This window comes from Asterias amurensis, chromosome 15, assembly GCF_032118995.1.
Source record: "Asterias amurensis chromosome 15, ASM3211899v1".
NCBI classification, from domain to species: Eukaryota; Metazoa; Echinodermata; class Asteroidea; order Forcipulatida; family Asteriidae; genus Asterias; species Asterias amurensis.
Genome location: NC_092662.1, coordinates 16,351,206 through 16,372,310, shown reverse-complemented (window position 1 = coordinate 16,372,310; position 21,105 = coordinate 16,351,206). Strand labels below are relative to the sequence as shown.

The 21,105-nt window shown below is 37.9% G+C and overlaps 1 protein-coding gene across 1 annotated transcript in view; it reads right to left on the bottom strand.

Annotated features, from left to right (window-relative positions):
• Positions 1-21,105, bottom strand: part of LOC139948413 (uncharacterized) — a 41,720-nt gene that overhangs the window by 14,998 nt on the left and 5,617 nt on the right. Inside the window, exons 2-24 of the mRNA XM_071946559.1 lie at positions 16,460-16,607; positions 14,680-14,844; positions 13,747-13,942; positions 12,990-13,073; positions 12,233-12,490; positions 11,599-11,724; positions 10,917-11,021; positions 9,469-9,630; positions 8,467-8,520; positions 8,118-8,216; positions 7,564-7,608; positions 6,868-6,966; positions 6,366-6,419; positions 5,937-6,035; positions 5,186-5,284; positions 4,435-4,542; positions 3,622-3,675; positions 2,562-2,660; positions 1,860-2,063; positions 1,419-1,472; positions 925-978; positions 162-266; positions 6-110 (exon numbers count right to left, since the gene is read on the bottom strand). Coding sequence (XP_071802660.1) covers positions 6-110; positions 162-266; positions 925-978; positions 1,419-1,472; positions 1,860-2,063; positions 2,562-2,660; positions 3,622-3,675; positions 4,435-4,542; positions 5,186-5,284; positions 5,937-6,035; positions 6,366-6,419; positions 6,868-6,966; positions 7,564-7,608; positions 8,118-8,216; positions 8,467-8,520; positions 9,469-9,630; positions 10,917-11,021; positions 11,599-11,724; positions 12,233-12,490; positions 12,990-13,073; positions 13,747-13,942; positions 14,680-14,844; positions 16,460-16,607 — 2,576 coding nt within the window. The remainder of the gene's footprint in view (positions 1-5; positions 111-161; positions 267-924; positions 979-1,418; positions 1,473-1,859; positions 2,064-2,561; positions 2,661-3,621; positions 3,676-4,434; positions 4,543-5,185; positions 5,285-5,936; positions 6,036-6,365; positions 6,420-6,867; positions 6,967-7,563; positions 7,609-8,117; positions 8,217-8,466; positions 8,521-9,468; positions 9,631-10,916; positions 11,022-11,598; positions 11,725-12,232; positions 12,491-12,989; positions 13,074-13,746; positions 13,943-14,679; positions 14,845-16,459; positions 16,608-21,105) is intronic.

The following is a 21,105-nucleotide window of genomic DNA, read 5'->3' as shown; positions in this document are numbered from 1 at the left end:
TTAACCCTAGAAGAGTCTTTCTCATCCCCTCTGTAACCATCTGAAGCTGGCGATCCTGGAAGACCAGGTTCTCCTGGCTCACCCTTCAGACCTGGCTTACCAGGTTCACCCTGTCAAGTAGTAAACATTGAGAACAAAAGTTAATGGCTAGATGTTTTAACCCTAGCAGAGTCTTTCTCATCCCCTCTGTAACCATCTGAAGCTGGCGATCCTGGAAGACCAGGTTCTCCTGGCTCGCCCTTCAGACCTGGCTTACCAGGTTCACCCTGTCAAGTAGTAAACATTGAGAACAAAAGTTAATGGCTAGATGTTTTAACCCTAGCAGAGTCTTTCTCATCCCCTCTGTAACCATCTGAAGCAGGTGATCCTGCAAGACCAGGTTCTCCTGGCTCACCCTTCAGACCTGGCTTCCAGGTTCACCCTGTCAAGTAATAAACATTGCCAGAAATAGTTAAAGGCCTGACGTTTCAACCCTAACAGAGTCTTTCTCGATGGGTAAATGACAACACAACACACATGAATAGGTATTTCATTGTGTATCATAAGCTGAGATTGACCTGGCTCAGTAGCGTTACCCAATCAAGTCATAAATTTGTATGAGATGCTGAATAATAGGATACAGGAATATGGGAAAATAGATTTAGCTGTGGTTTGATGCTAAATATATACAAGAGTATGAGAATATGTGTTGTGTCATTATTTATGAAATAAAAAAATCATTTAAACATTGAAATTTTTCGCTTTCAAGATTTTATCACAAAACTTGCCTATGATCATCATCATGGTACATTTCTTTGCTTTTTTAATTTTATTGCTTTGAATTTTTTTTCACATAACTCGGGAAAGTACACATCAGTGTAAGGGTATAGATATATAGACTTTATCCCGATGCAAAAAATACTACTATATTATTAAAGAACTTACTCGTTCACCGAGCTGACCGGCTAGACCTTCGTATCCAACTTCACCCTTTTTTCCCTGTTAAAAAGAGATAACAAAATGATATCAATAGCATTATGAGTGTGCAGACAATCTTACAAAATTGTGTTTGAGGACAATTTAAAAAAAAAACATTGAAAATTGTGCTGAAACAGATGTTGCATACTGCAGGTGGTAATGTTTATGACCTTCTAGATTGGCTTCTGCTCTATGAACACTCTTGTTTAAAATGGTTGAGCAAGTGTCACGAACAAGACTCGACCTCATCTCCTTATACTATACTATAGTATACTACAAAGGCATTTATAAAGCACTCTTACAAAAAATGTATCACAGTGCTTTACACAGAAAGAAAGAAAACATACAGCAAAATTAAGAGTCATATAAATAGGTTTTGAGAGCTTTTCTGAAGGCTGCTAATGAAGATGAATGGCGTATATTGTAGGGTAGTCGGGTAGTCCTTACAAAATCATACTTACAGTTATACCTGTTAAGCCGCCTTCACCAGGATACCCAGGCAAACCTGCCACTCCCTGGAAAGAGATGTATATTTGTCTTAAGGCTAGTTTATAATCGGTCGCGTGATGGTCGCGCAATGGAAATCTTAACGTGCGATAATAAAATAAACACAGTATATAAGCCTCAGCGATGACTATAAACTGTGTTTTTTAGGATCAGGCGTCATGAATTCCATCACAGCATTATATAACTGAAAAATAGGTAATTTTTTAAACACTTTCTTAAAATTAGTTACAGTTGGAGAAAAAAACAACAGTCCTTACCGCCCTTCTTTTTGTTCCGTTTATATCGTGAACACCGGTCACACCCAAATAAGTCATTTGTGAAACACTTTCTCATAAAATTACATTCATGAATAGTAAAATTAGTTACAGTTGGAGACAAATAACAACAGTCCTTACCGCCCTTCCTTTTGTTCCGTTCATACCGTGAACACCGGTCACACCTGCTTCCCCAGCAGGTCCTGTTGGTCCCCTTGGGCCCGGTGTGCCTGAATAACCTGGTAAACCAGGCGGTCCAGGGGGACCCACTGGACCTGCAAATCCTTGAGGGCCTTTCACTTCAGTACCGTTGTTACCAGGTGCACCAATGGGACCTGGATCTCCCTGTTAAATGAAAAGGATCAGTGTGTCAGTTCAAATGGTTTGAAAGTTTTAATACACATTCTCAAAAATGTGTGGAGTATTCTTTTGTTCTTTCCTTTAACAATGCACTTAACCATTATTTCCCATAATTATACTTGTAACAAAGGAACACCCCAGTCTTAAGAATTCCCTCATGGATGGAGACATTTTATTTTCCCTTTTTCGTTTAGGCCTTGATCTCCTAAAAAGGTACCGGAAAATAAGCACATAAATGCTTAAATGGAGACACACAATTTGCAAATTGAATTGTAAAGCAAATTAGTTTAGTCTAACTGTAGGAGAGAGGAGCAAAGTCATACTGATTACAAACAAAGGGCTGACCAAAATATACACATGGTCTAGGATTTTATAAATGTTCAGGCTATATGAGTTTCGCAAACCAGAAAAACTTGAGTAAAGTTTATAAATCTCAATAAAACTCTGCATTACATATTGCAATAATAATAGGGATAAACTGACCACATCACCCATATTTCCAGGTTTGCCGTCAATACCTGGCAGACCCCTGTTACCACGGTAACCGGGATACCCTGGAAATCCATTAGGTCCAAGATCACCCTGTGAATAAATAACAACAATAATTAAACTATGCATATGTATTTTATAGATTGTAATTAGTTAACTTGGTCAAAATAATTTGGTTTTACCCATACATTAAAGTGTATGTATGATCAGTACTTTCCCCGAGTCCTTTGAAAAAGTCCACTGGCAAATTACTCAGATGGAATTTGAACCAACAAATCCATTTTTTTTAATCCTTTCTATTTTTTTATTTTTTTGGGGGGGGGGTTGAACAAAGAATTGACTAAAGTGGGATTCGAACCAACGACCTCCGAAATTAACGTGCCAGCGCTCTACCAACTGAGCTATGTAGCCCTATATTGGCGGTGTCCCTATTTTGTTATTAATATCTTTGTTCGGGGGTGCCAGTCAGAAGCCATACAACCGTTAACTGCCGTGTAGCCAGGGATCACACCCAAATTACGATACAACCTGGGAAGCGGCAGCCAGGGGATCACCTTAAAGCCATTATACACTTTCGGTAAACAGTATTGTCCAAGTCCCACACTTCGTGTATCACAACTTATATATAAAACAACAAACCTGTGAAAATTTAGGCTCAATCGGTCATCGGAGTCGGGAGAAAATAACGGGAAAACCCACTCTTGTTTCCGCGCGTTTCGCCGTGTCATGACGTGTGTTTAAAATAAATCCGTAATTCTCGTTATCGCGAATTTATATTGTTTTACCGTTTTCTCAATAGGTAAAGCATTTCATGGACTAATATTTCAAGAGAAGTCTTTCACCATTACCTTCTGTAAACCCTGTAAATTATTTGTAAATCTGTGAACTTTTTATTTTTTTTTCCAATGGCTTTAAGGGGATGCGACTTTTTGTTGCGGTTTCACCTCATAATATCCCTAAGCCTCAGGAAAGACTGTATAATCTGAACTGCGGCTTAATTTGGGAATCATTACACAATAACTTACACAAGAAAACCATAAACTTAGAAACTTACCTTTTCTCCTTTTACTCCAGGTATACCATTGTCCCCATCCAATCCTGATTCACCCTAAAGAAACCAGAGACAAAAACAATTTGTTGTCATTAGTTTGTCTTGGGAACCCTGGCGTGGATTTCACAAAGAGTTAAGACTAGTCTTATCTCGCAAAATACTCGTTCTAACTTAGGACTAGCTGTACGTTTTGACATCTCCTAGGACTTGTCCTAAGTTAGGACTAGTCCTCTAGTCCTAACTCTCCGTGAAATCCACCCCGGGTTATTTTCTAACCAGGTGATTTAGAACCTGAACTATAAATTCAGATCCCATTTATTTCGGCAGTTAATAACATAGTGTTGAAAAACTCAATTATGTTTTTTTTTTGCATTTTTATGAAAAGTGTTGAGGGGAGGAAGAACCAGGAGAAGAGAGAAAGAAAAAAAAAGGGGGGATTTAGTCCAAGCAAACCTGACTTACTTCCCGGAACTGGAGGCTCTGATGGTAATTTTAAAATTTCATTTTACACACAGTTTCACTTTAAATAGAAGTGAAGGATTCTGCCAACTTGTGTTGATTTTTTGCCATTCACAATTTTCTGTTAAAAATACAATTTAAGATCGTCGTATTTAGTCAAAACACTTTTTCAAAAACATTGTGGAGAACAAAAAGGGGCGATACTTGTTTACCATCTAAAAAACAGAGTGCATTTATGTATGAAAAAAAAAGTGCTTGCACTTAATTAAAAAACTTTTAAAAATATTTAAAAAATCTAAAAACTGAATGACCGTTTTTAAAACGCGGGAATAAAAAGAACTGATTTCTGCAACTCACCCGTTGTCCTTGAGGACCTGTTGGTCCCACTATACCCTTCTCACCTCGGTCACCTTCATACCCCTCTAATCCAGACTCACCAGGAGCTCCTTCAGGACCGTCTCGACCCTTCATGTCAAATTATGAAAAGTAAGAGGTGAATAAGTTGTGGGGCAATGACAACAACATATGCGCCCTAGTGAAAGGGAACTGATACCCAAATCATTCTGTGTGATAATACTGCTTGAAATTTATACAAAATTGTGTGTGTTGTTTTTAAGAGAGAGGGTGAGAAATAAATTTAAAAATTGGAAGTGGACATCAAGATTGAGCATGTGCCAAATAATAATTTTAGTTGATGTAAACTGCTATCCAACCAGAAGGACCTAGTATTAACTATATCAAAATGGTTAATGGCTTAACATTTTTACAATTTTTTTCTTTCTAAAAGGCTAAACTAAAAGACTCTGCTAGAGTCAAAACATCAGGCAATTAACAACTTTTTAATTTTATATAAAATAAACAAATGTATACAATTAAGTAGGATTTGAAACTTTGCATGGTGGAAATACGATATAGAAAGGTTTGCGATAACACCATGTAATGACTATCTCTAATAAGTTGGGGTGGTTCTGAAAAGAACCGTTGGTTTCAACTTGACGTTTCGATCAGTATGCTCTGATCGTATTCTGGATAAAGCAGAAATGTATACAATGATTTGTTTACTGTAGATTGTGATAATATTGATTCAGAGGTTATAGAACTAACTCACCAATAGCCCTTTAGGTCCAGTTGCTCCTGGTCTGCCTGTGTCTCCAGAAAGTCCGATCCTGCCCCTGGCCCCTTGGTAACCCTGGCTGCCGTTCCTGCCCTGACCAGCACAAAAAGAAAAAAACACAACAGTTTTGTTTCAAAGTAATAGAGCCATACACCGTGAATAAAATCTGCCCAAATTTTAAGTCAATTATGAACTCAATTCAATTCCATGTTTATTGTCCATTTAATGGATATTAACATGCAAACACGCTCTTAATAGTAAACAAATATTTTGTTTCATTACTGAATAACAAATTATGCTGAAGTAACCCAATATCTACACTATGAAACTCAAAACTGAATTAGACATGGGCACATCAAAAAAGATTAAAAGTTACTGGCTGCCGTAAAAACTACAAATAGAATGTGGTAGAAAAAAGTTGATTATCTATTGCAATAGATATTTAACTCTTTTCTAAAACAACAGTATATTGTATATTTGGTTTGCGGTAACACCATGTGTTTATCTACTTGCCAGGTAGAGTTTGTTCTTAGAGAACTGTCTTGCTTTATTCTACTACCGCGGAGCAGATGTTCGGTAAAGCCTCAAATCCTCTACACAACAGTATATTGGTGTTCCGTACTTGAGACTTCTCAGCCTCCTACCAGACCTCATCTCATCATAGAATTTCTGTGATGGTTGGTGTCATTGATTAAAAAGGAATTAGCCTCTCATAACAGAAACAGGTACAAGATTGTTTCCTTACCTTGGGTCCAGGCTCTCCTGGTGGTCCTTGCTCACCACGTCTGCCGACTGGGCCCTGTGTGCCTGTTCCACCAGGCAAACCGAACGAACCATTTCTTCCCTTAACGAGAAAACAGAATCAAGAATGAAGTGAAAAATGTAAAAAATGTATACAAGCTTTACTTTAATTTGTCCAAAATAAATGTTCATTGATATAAAATGGTGCCAGGAAAAAACAAACATATGGATGAGTACGTTGCAAACTGCTCATCAAACCAAAAGAACTGATGGTATAAATGGAGAAAAGAATAGTTTTGACCAAGTTAGCAGTCAAGTCCTTCTCAAAGGCTGGAAAAAAAATCCGTAAAATTTTGTTGGGGTAAAAACGTCAGGCCACAAACTGTTTTGTTTGTTTGAAATATTTATGGCGATAAAATGAACACCAACTCACCTCATCCCCTGGGTCACCATCCATTCCTGGATACCCAGTGAACCCTGGCGGTCCCTGTTAAAAGGAAACAGAATACAAGAGTTCAGATTTTAAGCCCTGAAGCTTGGCCTTATTCTACAAGAAAGAGACCAGAGGTCGATTTCACAAAGAGTTAGGACTAATCCTAACTTAGGACTAGTACCTAGAGATATATTAAAAACGTATAGCCAGTACTAAGTTAGGACGACTAGTCTTATCTCTTTGTGAAATCAACCCCAGGGCCAATTTCTATTTCATTGATATAAACAGCGCCACCAACCGACTGGGTGGTGCCTCGTTCTGAGGATGACTAGTGATACTAGACAAACTGTAAACAAAACTTACGTTAGTATTGGCTGTGTTTTGTAGAAAATTCATTTGATAAGCTGATATTTTACCAGCCCGATGAACTTCTTTCATGATATTCATTGATATAAAAGATAACTAAATGTTTGTATATTAATTTCCAACGCCTACAACGTACCGGTTCTCCTTTGCCCCCTTTCGGTCCAGGCGGTCCAGGTTCTGAACCCTCACCTGGTTCTCCTGCTTCCCCTTCAGGCCCTGGATGTCCAATGAAGCCCTAGAAAAACATCAAATACAGAACCTCAAATAACTCCTACGTCTTCGGTCGATTCAAACCAAAGAAGAAGTTCAAATAACTCCTACGTCTTCAAACCAACTGCAGATGTCTTAAATATTTCAAAAAAATTGTCCACACACAAGATTTTTTGTGTTTCTTATTTTTCTTTAAGAAGTACTCATTATAAATCCATTCTACTATTTTTAATATATATTTTATTAAACATCCAATAGCACAATCTGCACAAATAACAAGATGAATAGATAACAAAATAAAAAGGCTCTGTTTTTAGATGTGGGAGGACTGAAAACCCACAGAGTTGAAAAGGCAGGGAAAGAAAACACCGAGCCAAGTGGTCCATATAGACGATATGACCTCTGACGTCACACGAAAACCATAACATGATTCGCGCGCATACCTTTGTGTTCTGGCAGCCAGTTAGAAAGTGTACGCAATCTTACTATGACTACGCAACTCAGTGCCCGGCGAAACATGACGTATTATAGTGTTTTGTCAACTGAGGGCGGTTTGAATGTAAACATAGGTCACATCGTCTATACTCCAAAGACTTAAGTAAAATGCACATCATTTACTTACTGGAAATCCTGGCATTCCTGGTGTACCTGTCTGACCTCTTTGACCCTGTAGAGAGAAAATTATTATGTAATTTCAAATGTCCAATTTTGAATGTCCAAAGTAGACTCTCGGTTCTTGAAGTTAGTTCATGCTTGCTTGAAAATGTCCCATGCTGACCAAGCTATAGCTACGAACTGAAACACCCCACCATAGTACTAGTAAAAATTTGCAGTTTAATTGTTTTTCGATAGTCAAAGAGAACAGAGTTGAAAGTTGCAACACTTTTTAAAACAACAATATCCTTTATAATTTCATTGCGTTTCCAGAAGACGATCAGAGCATACTGATCGAAACGTCGAGTTGAAACCAAATGTTCTTTTCAGAACCACCCCAACTCATTAGAGATAGTCATTACATGGTGTTACCGCAAACCTTTCCATATCGTATTTCCACCATGCAAAGTTTCAAATCCTACTTATTCAACTATAAAGTTTTCTTAAAGAGAAAACTTCAGAGCACTTTGTGGTGTCAGTGAAGATGTAAAGATACAATTCTTGAGATTGATTGGTACTTACTGGGTCTCCCATAGCACCTGTCTGCCCAAGTAGTCCCCGCTGACCATTAGCACCGATTGACCCCAGGATCCCCGGAGAACCTTTCACTCCATCTCTTCCCTAAAATTAAACAAAATAAAATCTCCTAAAACCATTCATTTATTTATTTATTTATTTATTTATTTATTTTCAGGCAAACGGTACACACAAAGAATAGGCAATAATCACTATCTAAAGTAAAAAATAATAAAAAATAACAAAAGCACAAAAGGGAAACTTGTACCTTGTAGGCATCGATTAACTTTTTTTTCAACTATGTAAAACACTGACACCTAAAAAAGGTTTTTTTTTTGGGGGGGGGTACACTTACATCTTCTCCTCGTTCACCCATATCTCCACGCTGACCTGGTAAACCACGCTGACCCTATAGAGAAAAAACATATATTACCTTACAGTTTTACGAACAAACAGTTAAAGACACTGGTTACTATAAGTATTGGTAATTGTCAACGACCAGTCTTCTCACTTGCTGTATCTCAACATATGCATAAAATGACAAACCAGTAAAAATTTGAGCTCAAATCAAATCAAATTCGTGGAAAACTACTTCTTTCTCAAAAACTACTCCATTTCAGAGGGAGCCGTTTCTCACAATGTTTTATACTACCAACCTCTTCCCATTATTTGTTACCAAGTAAGGTTTTATGCTAACAAATATTTTGGGTAATTACTGCCTTTAAACGACAGAGTTTAAAGGGACAAAGTTTCCACAACCAGCGAGTTTTTCCAATTTGATCATTAGAAAGATTAATTTACTATCAGGGAAGTTTCTGTAGAATCTTGCAGGGAGAGTTGGTAGCTTTGTCATAAGCTTTAGGTTTCTAGGATTTTAGAAATTGCATGGTGAGGTACCAGTGTATGTCTGGTTTGCAGTGGTAACACCATATGTGTATCTACTTGCTGGGTGGGTAGAAAATGTTCTTTCAAAAACTTGTTTTGCTATTATGTGGTGTCGTGGCTGAGCGGATAAGAGCACCGAACTCAAGCTCTGGTGCTTCTGTTCAGCAGAGTGTGGGTTTGAATCCCAGTTGTGACACTTGTGTCCCTGTGCAAGATACCTAACTATAATTGTATCTCTCCACCCATGGGTAAATGGATACCTGTGAGGGCAGAGTGATGGTTTAAGGAGTGAATTAAGGCCAAGTAACCAGGGGTAATAATATGAAGCACTTTGGGACACCCTCCGGGTGTGAAAAGCGCTATATAAAAACGGGTTATTATTATTATTTTTATTATATGTTCTACTGCTGTGGACTAGATTTTGGGGGGGAATTCGGGAGACTTGCGGAGTAGAAATTTGAGAGACACTCACCCTTTTACCCCTTGGTCCTTGCATTCCAGGGAGACCACGTCGCCCCATGCCACCCTTTGCACCCGGGTAACCTTCTACACCCGGTGGCCCTTCATCTCCTTTCCTCCCAGGGAGACCAGGGGGCCCTCTTGGACCACGGAAACCCGGATATGCTGGAACCATCTATGGTATAAAATAAAATAAAAACTCATCAGACGAGGAGGCTTACAACGACGTGGCTTCTCACATTAAACAAAAAAACAGCAGGAATAAACCATCCAAAGATATAAGTTTTAATGCAGAGGTTAAATTTGGGTGAAAAATCTGTGGAATTTTAGTGGACTGGATTTGTTTTCCATAAGACCAGAACAAAATGAAAAAGGCTACAGTTTATCATAAATTGTTTTTATTTGAACGATCACTAAAACCAGATTTATTTTGTTTGTCTTATGGTCTTGTCTTGTCTTGTCTTGGCTTGTCTTATCTGGTGGGAGCCGTTAGAATGAATTTCTTACGAGTGAGTATACTTTGATTCTCAACAGAAGTGGAAGAAAATTGTTAAACTCAAACTAAACCATGAGTACCGTTTTTGATTCAATTAAAGTTTCTGCACAGTGAGGTTATGTTGCTAAGTTTTAAAACCCGATAGGCCGGACTTGTCCAGTCATGAGTTTACTGGGCTTATGCTAATACCACTGGGCTTGCAAGCCAGAGTAATTTTTGAGTCCTGAATATGTATCTTAAGCAACCTGACCCCCTTGTTTGGATGGAAGTTGGTCAAATCTTGCGGCTTTTTGAGGCCTGCTATTGGCTTCAGTACAAGCCACTTCAGCCGCTATTTTCCCTAAAGAGCTAACATCAGGGCCCAATTTCATAGTGCTGCTTAGCGGTAAGCAGATTTGCGTGCTTACTGTGGCAGAAAAATTTGCTTAAGCCTGAGCATATTTCACATGTTAGCAGAAAAACTGGGCGGCCATATTGCGTGTTTACAGTGGATTTGCATTGTGACGTCATTTATTTTCATGCAGTTAGCACCGGAAGGTTAGCATGCCTTTCCGTGTGCTTACGGTTAGCAGCGCTATGAAATAGATATCGCACAGTAAGCAAAAAATCGGCCGCTAAGCAGCGCTATGAAATTGGGCCCTGTTCTGGGCCCAATTTCATAGAGCTGCTTAAGCAAAAAATTTTGCTTAAGCAAAAAATTCATTGCTTAGTAAAATCAGATTACCGGCCAAGACTCCACGCAATTGTTATGCTAAGTAAACAACAGCTAAATACTAGTCATAAGCAATGTATATGGCATGACATTTTGGCCAGTAACATGTGTAAAATAAGCGAGCTATTTTCGTGCTTAAGCAAATTTTTTGCTTAAGCAGCTCTATGAAATTGGCCCCTGAGGTACAATCCATCGTGGTTTAAGAGAAGAGTCTAAGAAATAAACTTCATGAGAAGAACATGAAGAATCTTACCATTCCTTTGATACCCTTGGTTCCTTTTGGTCCCTCTTCACCAGGTGGTCCTTTTTCACCCTGTGGACCAGGCTCCCCCGGTGGACCTACCCGACCATAAACAGTCTAATCAGAAGAAGAAAAAAATTAATAAGTCCAATGGAAAAGACTGAAATGTAAAATGCATTGGATCCATTAACCCAACTAAGACAGAGAAAAAAGTTAAACTTTTTTTTTCTAGAAGAAATAACACAACATCTCACCTAAACAGAGACAAAAAGAACTACAAAATTTTTTTTTTTCTGGGAAAAAAATAACACAATATCTACTCAATCTATCACTAGTATCTGAGAGAGACAACAAGATATACAAATATTTTTTTTTTCTGGGAAAAAATATATTGATCCAAAAAGAAGTAAAAAAAACATTATGGAGATGACATTGAGAAAAGATAGGCCAGTTTTTAATAAAGAAGCAATTATTTTAGTTTTGTATAGAAAGGGTGAATAATGCATTCATAATGTAAAAAAAGAAAGGAGATTGAATAATATATTCAAATCAGACTTCAACTTCATAAATCTGCTTACTTTGGAATTCTGCCATTACAGCCCATGGAACTTTGTGCTTCACAATTTGCTGTAAGCACAGAATTCTGCGGTAAGCAGAGCGGACCAAGAACTTTGATATTTTTACGAGAACTTACCGGCATGGCTAGAGCCAGCTCCTCAAGGAGGAGAATAACTGTATCTTCACTTTCGGATATTAAAAGTTCCTCCACAAACCCTGGGGGTAAGCCTGGCATACCAAACTTAATAAGCGGATGTTGTGTCTGTTGGGAAGATAACAACTCAAAGTTTAAGGCAAGATGAAAAAATCTGCAAATAAACATTTTCTCAAGCATAAACTTTCAAACTTACTTAAAGTATTTGTTGATATTGATTGTACAATTAATTTGATTTGAATTTGATGGCTACACCAATAGTGGAAACAAACAGTCAGGGCCTAGTTTCATTAGTACTGCACAAAAAGTAAGTAGCTTAGCACAACAACAATATGCTTACCAGAATAAGGTTACCAGCCATTATACGATGTCTCATGTACAATCTTAGACTGGTACCCTGCTTATTTTTGCTTAGCAAAAAAGTTTCCAGCAATATTTTCTGCTTAAGCAGCATTACCAAATTGGGCAAAGGCCTTTACATAGTTTAGTCGAAACAATGTCTTGCCATCGTGTCCACTCAAATTAAATCTCATTGCTTTATTCTACTCTTCTTAAGATCCTTTCCTTAGACCTAAGGCAGTTCAGCTTAGAATCAAGATACAGCAAAAGCACCTACCCCAACTAAATAAGTTTGTGAAGTAGTTTTGACAGAAGCTGGAATGAGGTAAGGATCGGTTGCTGAAGTGCTTGGCAGTGCAGCTGTACTTGGTGGCTCCACGGTAGGTGGTTGTAGAGGAGGCTCGGGGGGTGGTTGCGGGGTCACAGGCTCAGGGCTTGTAGGTTCTGGAAGAGGACCCTCTGTGGTGTGGGGACTTAACCAATCGGGCCATGTAGGCTCTACTGATGTTGTCTCAGGATACGCTGTTGTTGGAAGCTTTGAAATACAAAAGGTCATAAGCCTTTTTGAGGTATGGCGGAGGGACGTGATAGGGGTGTACTGTTTGGTTTGGGTGTATACACACAAGTTTACCCAAACCTTATGGTGTTGTAGCATTGTGTCTGCCGTAACTCAAAAAGGCTTATTTATACAATTCATATAAGGTGATAAACAGCGATAGAAACACATTGTTCAGATTTGAAAAATAGTAATCACCCAGACCAGTGTCAGAGCATGAGAGGTTTTTAGTGGGTACTTTTAAATGTAACAATATTGCCAGTTAGGAATTCAGAATTAAATAACATAAAACAAAATAACAAATTATAATTCTTTTTTAGCTATACAAAATATCATCTTTTAAACTCCTGTTTACAGTAGATTTGACACTTTTTCTCTTACTTTCAGCTAAACAGATTTACTTAAAAACAATGACATTAAGTAGATACATACATCCACAGAACACAAGATAAACTATAGCAATATAAATGATTCTTACCGGTTCGCTTTCACATTGGAAATATGTTGAACAATCTGATCCCGCTGCAAAGGAGTCGTGATAATACATATTTTGTATTCTTCCCTGTGTAATACAAACACACCAACAAAATAAGGTAAACACGATATATGTTGTGTGATAAGTTAGTGCTATGTGAATTGCCAAAATTAAGTGTGTAATATAGATGTATAGGAAGTTTCAAAGACGACGGTTTGTCAATGTCTTCATGAACAACAACTTGAAGTGCCAGGGTCCAAGAAATGGCATGCAGCTGGGTCTGTAGAAAAAGGAACTCTGTTGATGACGGAACTCAAAGGCACTGGACGCTCTTGGCAACTATTCAATGACAATGTAATAGTTGGCTTAAAAACCTACTTAGCAAAAATCAACGAGAGCTGCTGATAGTATAAACCATTGTGAGGAGTGGCTCCCTCTGAAGTAACATAGTTTTTGAGAAAGAGGTAATTTCTCACTCAAATATTAAAAGACTTTAGGCATCTAAAAGCACACAAACTTATGCAACGAGAGTGTTTTTTTCTTTTTTTTCTGCCACTTCAATGACCAATTGAGTCCAAATGTTAGCATGGGGTTTTTTTTTGCATAATTTTTTTTTATTTGGGATAACAAAGTAAGAATACTGGTCTTTGAAAATTACCAAAAGCCTTTAAAGCCTAGACTAAACAAGTGCCTTTTGAAATTAATGTTGAAGCTTGAGAAAGTGTCTCACAAGAAAACCTTGCGACAATAGAATACTGACCAGAAAAGGAAACTCGGTCTCAAGTACAGTCCCACCGACTATCATTCTGCCGTCTGTGCTGATATCAAACTTGGATCGTAACGGAAACGTTGACAGCTCGTTGCAATCCATGTAGCCTTTGAATTTCTTCTGTTTGTTGCTTATGGACAAACCAATGTTGTGCCATTGATCGTCAGCAAAGCTCTCACTGTAAAGTCTGTGTTTTGGAGAAAAGGAAAACCGGGCTACTTGTTGACAAATGTAATGAGGAATACGGGCAAATAATTCATTTAAATAAATCCATTTGGAATGTTATGTACCAATGTTTCTGCCAGATAAAAATACATGTATGCCAAGCATTCATCCAGTATGTAAAACCAAATAGAAATCTTTATCCCTGATGCAAATTTAACATCTTTACATAATAATATAAACAAGTAGTTTCATGAATAAATCGTTGTCCAGTGGTTAGACTGCGGAACTTGCGAGCACAAGGTTGTGGGTTCGAATCCTACCAAAATAAGTACTATTATCCAATTGTTTGCAAGAGCTAATTTTATTTTATTATCCAATTGCATCACAATTTCTTGATTTGTGCAATTCATCATAACAGACGCTCATTTAAATGTTTGTATGAGAGAGATTGGATGTTGCCAGCTTGGTGTTCATATCCCCTTATCGGAGCTCCCTTGATTGAAAGAACATCCAAACAAACAAACAAACAAACAAACAAACAAAACAAACAAACAAACAAACAAACAAACAAACAAACAAACGAACGAACAAACAAACAAACAAACAAACAAACAAACAAACAAACAAACAAACAAACAAACAAACAAACAAACAAACAAACAAACAAACAAACATACAAACAAACAAACAAACAAACAAACAAACAAACAAACAAATAAACAAACAAATAAACAAAGAAACAAAACTATTGGCACTTACTGATAAGCAATCAAGGAGGATGTTCTTATCCTTATCTCAACCACATGAAGACCCATCCGGATCTGGAACTGAATGTTGCCATCGTTGTCGACGAGCGTCAGGAGATTCTGAGACTTTTCTGACGAATACTTGATTTTGAACATGATGCTGAAACTTTTTGGAAATCTTTACAAGAGGACACAAGAACAGAAAGGAAATTAGCAAAGATGGATAGAGGATTTTATCAACTTGGTTGGTAACAAACTGAATAACAAGGATAAAATAAAGCCCCCAAAGTACAAGTTGACTAAGGGCTCCTGACAATTTTAAAGAAGGATTTAACAACCTTTGTCTTTTGTAAACCACTGTCGACCTTTCAAGAAAACTAACTGACAACAAATTGCTTTTAAAATGGGGTTCAATCTCAGATTTGTTCAACTCTTAAAAGTTGAAGTTAAAAACACATCTTTATTTTCAGATGAATGATTTCAGACAGAGATATTTCTCAAAATGATATTTCTTCCATATTATATCAAAGAAACTGCTAGTTTTTAATTTCCCCTATGTGGGATAATAAAGTTCTTATCTTATCCTTTCTTATCTTAGATTGAAACTTGTTCATTTCCTTCTTTTTCTGAAAATTACAGTACTGTGTGAGTTCTTTTCTACACAAATTATTTCAGGTCTATTGGCGTTACCCGAATGTTAGCAGTTAGTTCAACAGGAATTCCCCACCTCCTCTCACATTAACAAGAAAGTACTACACTTTGCCCCAGCTATGAACTTTGCTATCACCTGTGAAATTGACCAATTGACCATGTGTGTTGATCTTGGCGAGGCTACGATAATTCCCAATAAAATCCCAATAACATTTTGGTATCGGTATTAACTCTGAGGTGTCACTTTTCTTACAGGTCATGTCTACCCGTTGATGTATTTATTACCTGCTTGGAGATAATTCAATCAGTAAACGCGTCCGTACTAAAAAGACTGGTTTAGAACAAAGACAACTTGGGTTTCTAGAACTTGAACCAGAAGCTTCTGACTGGCACCCGAACAAAGATATTGACAAATAGGGAGATGGCCAACATAGGGTCGAATAAAGCTCAGTTGGTAGAGCGCCAGTATGTTAATGCAGAGGTTGTTGGTTCAAGTCTTGCTCGAGACGACTTTTCTTTGTCTAAACCCATAAAACTTTCCCTTGTGGTTGATTACTTTGTATTAACAAGAGTATACTAAGTCACAGGCCCTCCGACATGACCTACATATGTAAGACAGAGCCACAAACTATGGAGCACCTCCTGAGATGCCCCTACTGGAGCAAGAATGCAAAACTGAGCACCTTGTAGAGTACAATGACATTGCTAGGAACTGTGTTCAGTTCTTGCTGAAACACAATATCTAGCTAGAGGGGGACACGATAAGAAAAAGAACAGCCGACGATTTCACCAAACTCTTCCTAACTTAGGATCAATCTTAGGACTTAGGACGGGTTCAATTACGTATTCAAATACATTGGACGCATTGAACCCATCCTAAGTTAGGACCGGTTATTCGTCCTAACTCGAGTTAGGATTAATCCAAGCGTTTCGTGAAATCGGCTGCAGGTCCTCCAATTGCTCAGTGGTAATACTGACAAAAACCTAAGACCCTTCTGTAGGGTTTTTGATAGAATTTAAACTTGGGGTATCCAGATAAGCTGCTCATTAAGAAATAGGGCATCTTAACTCTCTCAGATTGACGGAGAGCGTACCCTCATACACTGCTCACGGTTAGAAGTAGTTTTGGAATTACCGTCTACCTTGGGCCAAAGAAATCTGTGCTCGGGCCTGAAACGTCGGTATCCTTGCGAAATCTGTAAATGTAGCACTGCTCTTCGTAGTCTGGTACCTGATTAACACCTTTAAATTCCTGTCCTTCTCGTAATAATCTCAACAGATCAACAGTACCTGGAATGGATCAGAAATGAAACGTTAATCTTAGGAACTAGACTCATACACTAACTGTTCCCTTGAAATAACCCACGGCACCACAGCACCATAGCAATTGCAGTGGTGCCCTGTGCTTTTGCTGTGATGCCCTTTGCAAAGTTTACATTTTCCTCATAGAAGTGCCCCTCACCGGAGCAAAATTGATGTGCCCCAATAAATAATAATAATTATTTTACTTTGAACAGAATATTTTTGGATTCCATGAAGCATTGAGCTTAGGCCTATTCATGCAAACAAAACTAAACTAGTCCAGAAGACGATCAGAGCATACCTGTACTAATTGAAACATCGAGTTGAAATCAACGATTCTTTTCAGAACCACCCCAACTCATTAGAGATAGTCATTACTTGGTGTTACCGCAAACCCTTCTATATAGTTGGGGAAAGTCGACTTTGAAGCTGTTATATTATGCACAATTTTTTTAAGTGCTGTTTTGGTATTATGTTTTTCATTTAAATTTGACTTAAAAAAAACTTCAGTCATACAGAACTGAAAACATGTTTCAATCTTGCTTTTGTTTGCCGAGTTATTATTCCCCAAACACATTTGCCATGTGTACAAATGGAAAAAGACTGTCTCCATTAAGGGTTAAGAAACTTGATAGAGGCATTCTTCGGAATTCGGAAACGGCGTTAGGAAGCGATGAGGAACTATCGACACATGGACAGTCAGAGTGTGATGGAAAGTTGAAATCTGACAAGGTCAATTACTAAAAAAAACTCAAAGAATGTGGAGAAGAATTGAATGGCACCACAGCTGCTTGCGACCCAGTCTGAACATTCTATACCAAGATGACCACATAATTACATCCAATGACAAGGTAAAATGGTTTAATTGCCCGGCAGTGCAATGCCGTTGTCAATGACAAAAATGTCCACTGCCGTAGCTGTGAAAAGAATCGTACATTGAGGTGACACCTTGCAGTTCACATGACCTTAGCGTAACTCGATTACTGACATAATCAATCAAAACAGTATACCGACTGTGAGGTGAACCACACAGAATGGAAATATGTTTCGCCCAAACACAACTGCTACACTATGGCCCTCTTTGAAACCATGGTTTTGACTCGGACTAAGGCACAGTTTGCCTATAAAAAGGCTCATAACCAAACCACGAGTTTAAAAATAACTACAAGGAGTTCAAGGAAGTTATTCACCAATTTACTTGCAAATACAGGCTGGAAAAGCCTTAAAAAACACCTTTTTTTTACAAAATGGAACAATACATTCAAAGACTACAATAACAAAACTTACACGCATCTAAGAAAAATTGGTTTAAAGATTAAAAATAACGAACTGATGATTTTTTAGAAGCTTCCATCTTGTTTCCATCATTACTCCTGAAATTTTCACCAGTGGGTGACATCATCTGGAGTATATGAGATGTTGATATTAAACTCCATGACCCAATTTCAAAAAGCTGCTTAGCAGACCATTTTGCTTACAATTTATGTGCTAAACAAAAACCAGCAGGATATCGGTCATATATGTGCGAGTAATTGGTATTTTGACTGATAACCTTGTTCTGGTAAGCACCATTTTGTCGTGCTTAGCTACTTTTAAGCAGCTCTTTGAAATTTGGCCCAGGTAGAGTTTTGTCCACACATATATCAGAGAGCAAGAAATTTTATGCAGTCACATCTAGGCATTACAAAACACCAATAAAAACACCATAGATTATATGAATATACACCGGGGTATTATTATAGCATTTCCTACTAGTTCCCCCAAGCTGAATAAAATAAATATACCGGTGTCACAATTCACAATCTTCCTCTGGGGACAAAAAACTTTGCTGTAAAAGTGCCAGCGGGAATCAGCATCAAAACATAACTTCCGACTGAAATGGAAAACTCTGGAACCCTAACAGAGCTAAAAATACCCACTGGACCACTGGCCCGAGTCCAGTTGCATTAGGCACTAACGTCATACCTGAAAATAGTTCAGCTGTCCAGATTTTTCCAGAAACATGGTTTTATAGATTCAGAAATTTACACCAGGATACTTTGGATTTTCTATCAAAATCTCCTCATTAAATGTCAGCAGATGTAAAGAGAAATAGTTATGTCAAGGTGAGGTAAAAATGAATACATTTTGTTTTTACACCATGTGTATGCCTATCTACTTCACTGTGTACATTTGTTTCTTGAGAACTTGTCTTGCCCTTTATTCTACTGCCTCTGACGCTGAGTAGATTTCAGAATTTCAGAATTCAAGAATTCAAACACACAAAAATGCATTCAAACTTTAGAAGAAAACAATGCAGACAATTACACTTCTGAATCTGGATATATAGTAGTCTCGACTCTATTATTATTAATAAGAGCAATAAATCACCACTCTTGTTAAAGCAACATTGTAAACAAACGTAAGAAAAAAAACTAAACAAACTCAAGATGGCAGACTCCGCAAAACGATGAATAATGCAGTAAAGTACGAGAGACTATAAATGACGTATGAGAAACTAACAACAGACAAGAGGGGAGTCCTAATTGGACCTCAGTCTACTGTTAAGATGGCTACCTGGTGCTCTACGGCCTTGTATGCGGCCTTCCTTGAACTCTACCTGGCAATGAAAGATCCTGAACAAACATACATGTACCTCCTTTAAAGGGTTTGGGTACTTTTTGGAGGACACAAAACAGAAACTTCCACGGATTAAAACGGTTTGAAGATAATGATAGAAACCTACCCTTGAAATATTACTTGCTGAGGTACGGTAGTTTTTGAGAAATGAGTTAAACTAACAAAAACAATTTTTGTCGCAGTGAGACAGAAATTCTTTTGGCACATACAACGAATGTATGGGACTCTCCAGAAAACATTGCTTGGTGAGTTTCACCTTTTTTCTCTCAAAAACTTGATGACTAATAACGCTGAAACATCTACATCTATGGTACATACATTTTCATTTTCAGTGAGTAGGGATTCATTTCATGGCCAAATGTGATCTACAAAAAGGCATCAGGGGTTGATTTCATAAGGTATCTATGGTTTGACCATAAGAGTACGGACGGAGATTCTGTCCTTACTCTATGATTTCACAAAGAACTTAGGATCTTAACTTTGGACTACATGTAGTCCTAAGAGATATTAAAAACTTAAGGCTAGTCCTAAAGTATAGGCCAAGTAATTCATCCTAACTCGAGCTTTTTTCTTAACTCTTTGTGAAATCCACCCCTGAACCCTTTAAATGAGCCCAGCCAGTTTGGCTTGCCCTGCATGGGCAGAAGAGGGAAAGGATCCGCAAAACCACAAAGTGAATAAAAAAGGTTGATAATGAAGCCCCGGAAACCCCCACTGGTTTTACCACTGAGGTATGAGAGTGGATGGTGCATGTCGGAGTGATAGCATCCAACTAGGATGAGGGTTTGTAGTGGAAATGGGTCATGGATACGGAGAGAGAAGGAAGGCCATCAAATTGGAACTCTGTTTGAGAGGTTTGTAACTGCACTTACGCTGTGGTTTTTAAAGTACATTCATTCTACTTTCTACTGCGTTTATGTATACGTGGGTGAAATTAAATACTATGGCTGCAGTATGGCATCATCAAAGTTAAAAATGAAAGCAAGTTATCACAACTGCATGCCCTTCAATATGCCTTTTTGAATTATGGCAGACGTGATATATAATTGGGTGTATACAGACAAATTTACCCAAACCTTTGAGTGTTGTAGCATTGTGTCCGCCATATCTCAAAAAAGCTTATGGCAAAATGGCAAAACAGCATAACTTAAAAAACTTTGGTTTTCTCAAGATAATTTCTGTGTAAATTGAGGCAGTTTTCCATTTCAAAGTTTCAAAGGCATGCTATACTGACAAAACAAAATGTCAATCTCTTTTAACACTTCCGTCCAATTTGTATGGTAAAGCAGCTCATCCCTGTACTTGCTTGTCTAAAAAAGAAAATCCAGTAAGCTGTTTTGCCAAGGATGGAAGGGCCAACTGCAGTGAATTTTGTAGTACATTACAACACCAAAACGTACACATGGGGTGAAGCCCACATTTTTGTCCACCAACAGGTTTACAACTATTACAATAAATCAACTTGTATGTTTATACATGTAAAAATGAATCATTTTTTGTTTCATTTTTAAAGGCAGTGGACACTTTTGGTAATTGTCAGAGACTAGCCTTCACAGTTGGTGTATCTCAACATATGCATTAAATAACAAACCTGTGAAAATTTGGGCTCAATCGGTCGTCGAACTTGCGAGATATGAATGAAAGAAAAAAACACCTTTGTCACACGAAGGTGTGTGCGTTTAGATGGTTGCTTGAGGTCTCGAAATCAAATTCGTGGAAAATTACTTCTTTCTCGAAAACTATGGCACTTCAGAGGGTGCCATTTCTCACAATGTTTTATACCACCAACCTCTCCCTATTACTTGTCACCAAGAAAGGTTTTATGCTAATAATTATTTTGAGTAATTACCAATAGTGTCCACTGCCT